This window comes from Lolium rigidum, chromosome 6, assembly GCF_022539505.1.
Source record: "Lolium rigidum isolate FL_2022 chromosome 6, APGP_CSIRO_Lrig_0.1, whole genome shotgun sequence".
NCBI lineage: Eukaryota > Viridiplantae > Streptophyta > Magnoliopsida > Poales > Poaceae > Lolium > Lolium rigidum.
In genome coordinates, this window is record NC_061513.1 from 96,684,138 (window position 1) to 96,695,432 (window position 11,295).

Consider the following 11,295-nt stretch of genomic DNA (forward strand, 5'->3'; position numbering starts at 1 on the left):
GCCGACTTAGTGAGGAGCGGCATCGATGACGCGTCGTTGACACAGTTTAGTGGCCGAAGATGAAGGGCATATGAAGGATTTTATTGTATTTTTATCTTTCGTTCAAGTGTTTTGTAATGTTCCATGTTTTTGTAATGCCATCATCCTATTCACAAGAAAAAGTACGATCCGACCATCATGGTGCATTTCTCTCGACAAATGGCGATGGATTTAAATAGCAAGCGTACGTGGGTAAGTAGGAAAAGTGACAGGTAACCAAACCACCAAGCAAGAGATCCGTTATATAAGACGCTGCGTCGTTTCTGGCTACACGTATCCTCCAAGCTAATATAGTCTACACTACGACCGTCGCACTGCACACAGCAGGCCTGCCCTGGTAGATCGGCAGCAGAGTCGATCAGTCCTCTCTACAGAGATACATTGCCGAGAGTGGAGATGGCTCCGAACGCCGGAGAGGTGGCGCGGCCGCAGAGCCCTCTCCGCGGCATGATGCCGCAGAGCCCGCTCCGGATCAAGCAGGGCGGCAAGTTCTACGAGCGGCTCCTCACCAAGGAGAGCTCCGCCGCCAACCCGTCGTTCCGGTACTACTGGGCGGAGCCGGGCTCGGTGCCCTTCATCTGGGAGTCGCAGCCCGGCACGCCCAGGGACGCCTCCCGGATGGTCGGCGGCACGCTCCCGGCCATCACTCCACCGCCTTCCTACCTGCTCCGGCACGGTGGCGTCAAGGTCCAGATCACGGCTCCTCACCGTCCCAAGCGCAAGGTGACGTGCAGGAAGCGGTACAGGCTCAAGCGGATCAAGATCGGCTTCATCGCCGACATCTTCCGGAGGCTCACCGTCGGGAAGGCGTGGTGGCGGCCGGAGCCGTCGTCGGCCCCGGTCTCGTCGTCCAGCCGGTGGCTCGTGGCGACCGCGAAGGCCGAGCAGAAGGATCAGCAGCACCATGAGCAGGGACACCATGATCATGATCTCGCCGCGAAGAAGGGCGGCGTGGTGTGCTCCGGGGCGGCGCGTCAGATGAGCCCGTGCTGGATGCTCCGAATTCGCGGCTCGGCGAACCAGAACTTCCGCGACTGCGATTAGGCGTACATCGGTTCCAGCATTTCAGGTGCGGTGGCGCCATCAAGGCGATTAAACACACGATATAAGACTGGTTTGTTACACTGCGACTTTGCTGTTATGAATTATTATGGTGATTGCGAAAGATGTCAGGAAAATATTGTGTCTGCGGACTTGTTTATCGTTCTGTCATCAGCAGGACGACCGTTTGTTGTTGCCGAGCCTTACCAAACTTACCATTGCCGTACGTGTTGATTCTGTTCGCAAATATGAGTTCAAGTTTTTGGAATTCGATCGCGTAGGTGTTTGCCTAGCTCAATATTATTCCCACACTCCACCAAGTTACTACGTGCTCAAAACGTGCGATCACGTTCCCCGTCCAAATCAGATGATGTAATTAGATGCATTCATTAAGAGAAGAGCTTTTGTGAGGACGCTTAACTACTTTGCATTACTATGTATACTGATATACTGATGTAGTATCAGTCGTTATACCAAACCACATATTATGATTGCCGCGACTCGACTGACTCGTCAGTTCCACGTAATAAAACACGATTCCTGGTTACCTGAATCCAAGTCATCTAAAATTGCACGCCATTTAACTTTTAAAATATCGCTGTATATACATAGTGTGACAGGATGATTATGGTTATATGTTGGTTCAAATCTTCCACATGCAACTTAGATTAAATAAAGCTAGGCAACATAAAAAAATACTACCTCTATTCCAAAATAAGTGTCGCAACATTGTCTAGATACGAATATATCTAGATGCATTTCAGTGTGTAAATACTTTCGTATTTTGAAAATTTGCGACAATTACTTTGGAATGGAGGTAGTAGAAATTTTCCATTAATCAACAATCCAAGTATTCCCTCCGTCCATAAAAGTATGTGAGAGATTTGTATAAATTTAGATGTACCTATACACTAAAGAGTGTCTAGATACATTTAAATTTAGATAAACTTTCGACATCCTTTTATAAACAGAGGTAGTACTTTAGATTTTCATACGGAAGCTTTTGCCGAGCTTTTCACCTTTATTGCGAGAAACATGTGATAATATTAAAGCTTCAGTGTTACATGAAGACCCATAAACAAAGAAAATTACAACAAAGTCCCTCTGGATCCCAACAACGCCTGCGTCCAAGATGATACAGTGGCGCGCCGCTACTCCTCTTCAAGCTTGTTTCTAGAGCCAACCCCTCCATGTATGGTCGAGAAGTCACCATACTTCAGTTCCGAAGAACCATCATGTTGAATCGTTGATGCCGTCACCAAGCCCATCATCACCCAACCCAGATATGAAGAACCAGGGCTGGAATAAACCCTCACAATCTCCCCTTCAACGTTAAAACACAAACCTTCGGAATGGGGATGGAGAGGAAGGGACCTTATTCCATTAGACGCCGCCATCTCCTCTGCTTGATATAGGGCCACCATGGACATAAAACCTAAAAAACTGAGGACTAAACCTACCCATCGAACAAGAAACGAGGTTCCCCACAACCTTGCGGCACCAAATCAGCAACGGAGTGGAGGGGAACGATGCCCCTGCGGGCGGAAGATCAAGAGCACCTCGGTCGCGTGGGCCGCCTTCGAGAACACAACCCACAACTTTGAGGATACAAAATCTTTCTCCACCTTGTGGTCACAAGATCGAGGATCTTTACCCAGAATCCGAGCGGGCAAGGAGGATACGAGCCAGATGTGATCTCAACCAATACAAGAAGTTCTTATAATGGAAGCTTCTACTTCTACGTATCAATACTCAACAAGTAAATTTTTAAATATCTGAAACACCATTTTTAAATAGTTCTCATGTATAGATGAAATATCTGAAGCACCGTTTTTAAATAGTGCTATCACGGGTGCATTATGTCTCGTGTATAGATGAAATCTCTGGACGACTATTTTTTAAATCGAATGCATGAATAACGTGTTATGTAAGTTTAATTTGAAGTGATACTGATGTGAATGCGATGAGTTTCAAGTGAGCATAATGGTCTATTTGCGATGTAGTTACATGGTACATATGTTTAGCAAACATGAAATCGATATGGCGACATGACACCACTGGCTGTTGTTCTGGAAATCATTTTTAAAGCAAGTTCTACGCTTAATGGACTTTGTTTCATCTATAGTCGATTCTATTTTTTAACGTACTGGAGTCAGACTATCGAAAAAACAAAAACAAAATGATTGGGGTTAATTACCGGAGGGTATCTTCGAAAAATTTAATCGAGAGGCGAAGCTTTGGGTAACCGTGAGTGTGAAGCGTCCGAGTGAATTGATAGAACGAGAGCAGTCCGGTTGCAATATTATTTGAGTTGTCTAAACCGTTTTACACTTCTTAATTAATCAATTGGACAAAGATTTTGTGTTGTCTTTTTTAAATAGGAGTATTAGCTCCAATTCATATATGCGGTGGCTTTAATGGATTATTAACAGCTATTGTCCAGCTGACTATGAAACCTTGTTCTGTACCAGCGTGAAGTTTGTATCATCTGCTAGACCTAATAGCATTCTATATTGAAAAAAAGGTTCTTCTTTTATACTTTTGGCTAGCTCTACTGTATGTTTGTAGCATCACGATATGTATATAAATGTGTCTACTCGGTTAAAAGACACAACGAGGGGTATTTTTATGCAACATGGATAACAATGTAATTTGTGGATTGGACCACCATCATGTTAGGCCCCTATGCAGTCCCTTGTGGATTATTATCGAATGCCCTTTTTACATTTTATCTTTTGGATGTGTGGATTGATCGGTTGTGTGCATCCTGCATCCTAGTTATGGAAGGGCCGACTGTAATGCTTAAACCTTTTAAGTATAATGCGTTCTTTTATAAAAAATAATAATATTTGTAGTACGGTAGCTACTTTCATTAAGAGATAACTCTGAGCTTTTGTGAGGATGGCTAAATATTACTTTGCATTGTAGTGTATACTAATGTATACCCCTCTTTATACCAACCCACATATAGTTAGGATTGATGCAACGTGAGTGACTCGTTTATTCCACACAATAAATCAATACTTAAGCTATAATTCTCGGTTACCTAAAGTTAGTTAAATCCTCATCTAAAGTTGCAGGTTACTTTAGTTTTACAATTTCCGTGTATATTCAAAGTGTGGCTAGGATGATGATGGTCATATGATACTTTAGTTTTACAATTTTGGCGTATATTACACCCAGCCTCTGCAACAACGTCATACATACCCTAATGGCATAAATTATGCACACAACCCAAAAAAAATTACAAAAAAGAAAAGTCCCGCTACAGAGATCTATTTCTTGAAACAACAACACTCACACCACCAAGACAACACCAGAAGACCAGCTTCTCCATAAACTACGCCTCCAAGAAGGAAACAGTGCACAAACGCTGTCATCGTCCGATCATAGATCTTAGGTTTTCACCCTGAAGAAAGTCCTCACTCTTAAAACAATGCCTTCAACAAGAACATTGCTAGGCACAACCAATTAAGGCCAGACCTTGGATTTTCACCCTGAAATATAGCACTCTGAACTTCTCCTGTGCAGTCGCCCCACATACAAGTCATTGTTTCAAGTCACGAAGCACCAAGCCAATTCCACCTCACCACCAAGATCCGACAACCATTGCTATTCCACCGGTCTCGGCTTTCATGACCTTCTCCGCCAGCACCATGAAAAGAAAACAAGCTCCATGATATTAGCTTCGAAGCGCCCCCTCTGAAACCAAACGGCCGGATAAAAAACATGGGTGCGCACGACCGAAACCACACAATCCAACAATCTTCAGGCATTGATCGCACAATAAATTTTGCCGTCAGGGCCTTCCGGAACACGACAATCCAGCCAACCTGGTGGGAAGAAGCTTCCGGCAGATCTTCACTTGGTGCAAGAGGAATCCGAGGATCACCACCATTATTCACAAGAGTAGCAGCCCTCTCGCCACTGGTCAACTGCTAACCGGATCGGAAGACATGGAGAGGGAAGTCCGGCACAGCCCATCGGCGTGGCAAGGACCAACACCAGGGCCACACCTTCCTAGGATTATTGTAGAGATGCATTATGTTGTCATGTATGGGGGAAATCTCTGAAACACCAATTTTTTATATTTCATGGATGGATGTATGGTGATGTATATGTGATAATTTGCTATGTAATGTGGATGTGATGGATTCCATGTGAGATTTACGGTCTATTTATGATGTAAATATGTGGTACATATGTTCACTTTGTATGAGATATGGCGCGACATGACATGTTGTGAAAATTCATTATTTGAAGGTGGTCCTATGAAAATAATCGGACTCCGGTTTTAGGTTAATGGAGTTTGTTCCGTTTACGCAGTTGAGTTGAGTGAGGTGCGGAACGTTGTAATCGGCTTCTGTGGAATTGTGTAGTCTGATGCACCGTAAAATCTCCCTAATTCAAAAAGAAATTTACTTGGGTTTGGTACTGCATCCGGTTACCAAAGCACTGTAAATGAAATGTAGCATTAGCTGCAGCTCGATATAGGCAGTGTTCATAATCCCCATAATCCACGGGCTATGGTCCAGAACCAAATATAAAACCTTGTTCTGTACCAGTGCGAGTTAGTTTCAGTAACATCTGCTAGACTGTATCGCATTCTATGTCTATGAACATGTTCTTTCTTACTAGGGTAGCTCTACTGTATGTTCGTAGCACGATAGCATCAAAAGGCAGGCTTGGTAGCACTGCTACTTCTCTCCCAGGTCGGTGGCAGCGCCAGAAGAGAAGGAAATGTGGCCATCAACTGCTAAATGCAGATGATGCACACAAACGATAAATGTGAGTTTCTTCGTACAAAGGGAAGCCGGTTCATTTATCATCATCTTTTGCGATGCGAAATCGCTTTAGATTCCGATCACAATGGCGCGTTGCTGGTCCACCTCGGTAGCTATTTCCATTGAATAGAAAGCGGCCTGTAGACACTGCTCCTGCATGTTTAGATCGTTAGTAGTAGTGGCATACTATTTCACATGAATTTCTGACTAGTGAGAACTTGTCTCCGCCCCATACCGGCCCTGTCCCCCGACGCAACCAGTATTGACAGCGCCCGGGCTGAGAACTTGTCTTGGAATTTTACTTGTTTCACCAATCACGAACAGCGTAACTCGCTTTGAATCTTAGCACGAGTTTAGACTGGCCAGCCAGCACCGCATCGTTCTCCGGTTTCCTGTTCCCATCTGGGTCCCCGTGAAGATTTGGCGCGAACTGGAATCTGCAGACATAAATGGGAAACCAACGGCCAAATCATTAAAGAGTTCGCCGCAACGTCGCCATGGGCAATTTCAAGGTGTGTCTGGCTTTGTATCGGCAGAACGCCCCGTTCGTGCTACCTACGGTTGTGCCATCAGTATCACAACCCGCAATAGCTAGTGAAGTTGCACTAGCATGTGCTTTCTCAACGAACTGAAGTACTCTCTCCATTGCATAATTTGTTCTGTGATTTTAGTTCAAACTTACACTAAAACCATGATAAAAAATTATAAAACGGAGGAAGTACCATGAAAAGTTTCTCATGTCAGGTATGTAGCAATGCAAAGTTGTGTCATTTCTATCTTTGCGATATTAATATATTCTCTTTATCGAAAAAATCTGTATTTTCACAAAGCCTGTATCAATTAATTTGAAACGGATGATAGTGCATAATACTATGAAAAGCTTCTCAAGTCTGACATTCAGCATTGCAAATTGCAAATGCAGTATTTATCTCCCGCGAGGACAAATTTGCTAGCTACAGCCTAGTATTCATGAATCATGACAGTGCATTTGCTTGTCAATCAAGGGTCAACCAGCTTTTAGCTTCGTTAATTAGCTAGCTAACCTCCGGTAAGTTGACCAGTGACAAGAGTACGTCAAGAGTCACTAGTGGAAAACAGGGCTTCCGTGGGAGCCTTTTGTCGCGGGCGCGCCTGCACCCGCGACAAATGGCCTGGCCACGTCGCCCCGAAACCATGTGGAGCGCGCGGAGGCTTTTGTCGCGGCCTTTTGTCGCGGGCCGTATTACGACCCGCGACAAAAGGGTTATGAGCGACGTGGCCACCCCTTTTGTCGCGGATCGTAATACGGCCCGCGACAAAATGTCCCCCCTATATATATAGAAGCAGCCAGCCACCCCCCACCTCATTTTTTCCTTGGTGGTGAAGGTGGAGGTGTATGCTAGCTCATTTTTTCTACATGTGCACAAGAGGTGTTTGATGGAATGCTTGTGAGAGGGATGCCACTTGGTTTTATTTGATAAGATTTCTCCTTTTTTTGATCCTAAAAGGTTAGCAACTATTTTCTCGACTATATATATATGCATAGTCCGTACAATACTAATTTTAGCAAGGTGATTGCATCTGATACATATATAATTGTACTTATGATGCAGATGAGTCATCCATGGATGTACGGTAACCGATGTGCCCCCGCTTTCGGAGAGGGCGTGAATTCTTTCCTCGCTTGTGGCCGAGGCCAACAAGTCGAAGCAAGGTTTTATGTGCTGTCCATGTCTAAAATGTAAGAACGAGAAGGATTACTCTTGCTCAAGAGACATTAAGAGCCACCTGCTTCGGTTTGGATTCATGTCCAGCTATAATGTTTGGACCAAGCACGGAGAAGAAGGGGTTATGATGGAAGACGGCGATGAGGAAGAAGATAATGATGACCAGTACCGATCTATGTTCTCCGAATGCTTTGATACCGCAATGGACGACAATGAAGAAGAAGGAGGTGAAGAACGAGCATCGGATGATCCCGTTGATGATGATCTTCGTCGGGCCATTTCGATGCAAGAAGAGACTGTGGCACGGATAAGGAGAGGTTGCGGTTCGACAAGATGTTAGAGGACCACCACAAATTGTTGTACCCAGGTTGTGAAGATGGGCATAGAAAGCTGGGTAGCATATTGGAATTGCTGAAATGGAAGGCGAGAGGTCGGTGTGACTGACTCGGGATTTGAGAAATTGATGATAATATTAAAGAAGTCTGTTTCCAAGAAATAATGAATTGCCCGTCGGTACATATGAAGCAAAGAAGCTTGTCCGCCCTCTAGGATTAGATGTGCGGAAGATACATGCATGCATTAATGATCGTATCCTCTACCGCGGTGAGAAGTACGAGAATTTGAATAAATGCCCGATATGTGGTGCATTGCGGTATAAGATCGGAAAAGATGACCCTGGTGATGTTGAGGGCGAGCCACCCAGGAAGAGGGTTCCTGCGAAGGTGATGTGGTATGCTCCAATAATACCACGGTTGAAACGTTTGTTCAGAAACAAAGAGCATGCCAAGTTGTTGCGATGGCACATGGAAGAACGTAAGAAAGACGCGATGTTGAGGCACCCCGCTGATGGTCGGCGGTGGAGAAACATCGGGAGAGAGTTTCCGGATTTTGCAGGTGAGGCAAGGAACTTATACTTTGGTCTAAGTACAGATGGCATGAATCCTTTTGGGGAGCAGAGCTGCAGTCACAGACACTCGGCCCGTGACTCTATGTATCTACAACCTTCCTCCTTGGTTGTGCATGAAGCGGAAGTTCATTATGATGCCGGTGCTTATCCAAGGCCCAAAGCAACCGGGCAACGACATTGATGTGTACCTAAGACCATTAGTCGATGAACTTTTGGAGTTGTGGGCCAAACCAGGTGTACGTGTGTGGGATGAGCACACGGAGCAAGAATTTGACCTACGAGCGTTGCTATTCGTAACCATCAATGATTGGCCTCGCTCTCGGTAACATTTCGAGACAGACGAACAAAGGATACAATGCATGCACACACTGTTTAGATGAGACTCGAAAGTAAATATTTGGGAAAAAGCAGAAAAGTTGTGTACCCGTTCAATCGTCGTTTCCTTCCGCGCAAGCATCCCTTAAGGAAAAAAGGGAAGCATTTCGATGGCGAGGCGGACCGCCGTCCGAAGCCTGTCCCCCGTAGTGGTGCTGATATATTTGACATGGTCAAGGATTTAAATGTTATCTTTGGAAAGGGTCCAGGCAGTCGACCTGTTCCGAAAGACGATGACGGACACGCGCCCATGTGGAAGAAGAAATCTATTTTCTGGGAGCTAGAATATTGGAAAGTCCTGGAAGTCCGCTCCGCAATCGACGTGATGCACCTGACCAAGAATCTTTGTGTGAATATTCTAGGTTTTCCGGGCGTGTATGGAAAGACAAAAGATACAACGAAGCACGGGAGGACCAGGAACTTCATAAAGGACGAAACGGCAATCATCCAGGACAGTTTGTAGGGCCTGCCGACTATGCTCTTACCAAACAAGAGAAGGAGATCTTTTTTGAAGCCCTATTCAGTATCAAGGTTCCGTCCGGTTTCTCGTCGAATATAAAGGGGATAGTAAATATGAAGGAGAAAAAATTCCAGAACCTGAAGTCCCATGACCGTCACGTGCTTATGACACAATTGCTTCCGATTGCATTGAGGGGACTTCTACCGGAAAATGTTCGACTAGCCATTGTGAAGATATGTGCATTCCCGAACGCAATTTCTCGAAGGTAATGGATCCGAAACTTTGTCGGGATTACGGGAAGATGTGGTCCAATGTCTTGTCGGCTTCAAGTTGTTGTTCCCACCATCCTTCTTCAATATTATGACGCACCTCCTCGTTCACCTAGTTGAAGAGATTAGAATTCTCGGTCCCGTATTTCTACACAATATGTTCCCCTTCGAGAGGTTCATGGGAGTCTTAAAGAAATATGTTCATAACCGAGCTAGGCCGGAAGGAAGTATCTCAAAGGGCTACGGAACCGAGGAGGTCATTGAGTTTTGTGTTGACTTTCTTCCCGACCTTAAGCCGATTGGTGTTCCTGAATCTCGGTATGAGGGGAGGCTGACTGGAAAAGGCACACTAGGAAGGAAAACAACGGTGTGGAGGGACAAGATTTCTTTCAATCAAGCGCACTACACAGTTCTATACAATTCCAGCTTGGTGGCTCCGTACATCGAGAAACATAAGAATGTTTTACGAGAAATAAACCCGGGCCAGCCCGAGTCCTTGATTACACGTCAACACATGAATACCTTCGGCAGTTGGTTGCAAAGACATCTCATTAATGACCCATCTGCGGTGGAGCAGCTGTACTTGTTGGCCGAGGTTACCATCTTCAAACATATGTACATTCCAAGGGTACGAGATAAATGGGAATACATTTTACACGATCGACCAAGATAAAAAGAGCACCAACCAAAACAGCGGTGTCCGCTTCGATGCAACAGACGAGAATGGGCAGACCACCACATATTATGGATACATAGAGGAGATATGGGAACTTGACTATGGTGCTTCGAACTTCAACGAGGCCGGCCGTCGGATGTGGTGGCGCGGCCGGACTCTCCAGAGCGTCCTGGCCTATCGTGGCCCCCGCCTGCGCTACCCTCAATCCCAGCCCACGCGTGGTCATCCGCCGAGGTTCGACAACCGCGACCCCGATGCTAGCGACGATGACGTCGGCGACTTTGATGACTACAGTGGCGACGTGTATAGGACTAGGCACGACTATGATTGAATGGCTCCAACATTCGAATCTGGCCATGTATCTTATTTTTCAGTTGAGCTCTGTACTTTAATTTCAGTTCAATCCTAATAAATTTCGTGTCAACCACTTTATTGAACAAAAACAACCGACAACGACTTTATAAACTAAATTTAAACTAATAGAACCGACAACGACTTTATTGAAATTACAATAAAATAGATAAATTACTAGTCTAGTCTCTACTCGTCGTCGGAGGTTGTCTCCGTCCAAAGGTCATCCCACCGAGGGTCGTTTTCGGTCCAAGTTGTATTCGAGTTCTCGAGCTCGAAGGCGGCGACGGCCCGACGGTGGCGCCTGTTGGACCTGCGTTGTGCCCTAAGGTTAGCAAAGAACGCGTCGGGGGACCGCGCCCTCCACCGGCGCATCAACCGCTCGTCGCGCTCGGCGATGGCGATCCTGCGCCGCACTCGGCGATGCCGGCGACGGTCCTCGTCGGTGACGAGGCACGGCGGTGGCGCGAGGAACTCCGCCTCCTCTAGCGATTCAACATCCGGGAAGTTCATGTCGTGCCCTGGCCGCCGAAAGCGCCACGCCGCCGCGTCGTAAGCGCGCGCCGCCTCTTCCGGCGTGTTGTACGTGCCGAGGGTGAGGCGGAAGCCACCGGCGCGTATCTCGGCGGTGAACCTACCGCTCGGATGCACTCGAACGCCACGGAAACCGGACGCCCCTCGACGACA

At 46.0% G+C, this 11,295-nt stretch overlaps 1 protein-coding gene across 1 annotated transcript; it reads left to right on the top strand.

The window, feature by feature from the left end:
• Nucleotides 1-345: 345 nt before the first annotated feature.
• On the top strand, nucleotides 346-1,204 carry LOC124659541. Its single transcript, XM_047197402.1, has one exon. The coding sequence runs from the start codon at nucleotides 436-438 to the stop codon at nucleotides 1,081-1,083; it is 648 nt and encodes a 215-aa protein (XP_047053358.1). The 5' UTR covers nucleotides 346-435; the 3' UTR covers nucleotides 1,084-1,204.
• Nucleotides 1,205-11,295: the final 10,091 nt, after the last annotated feature.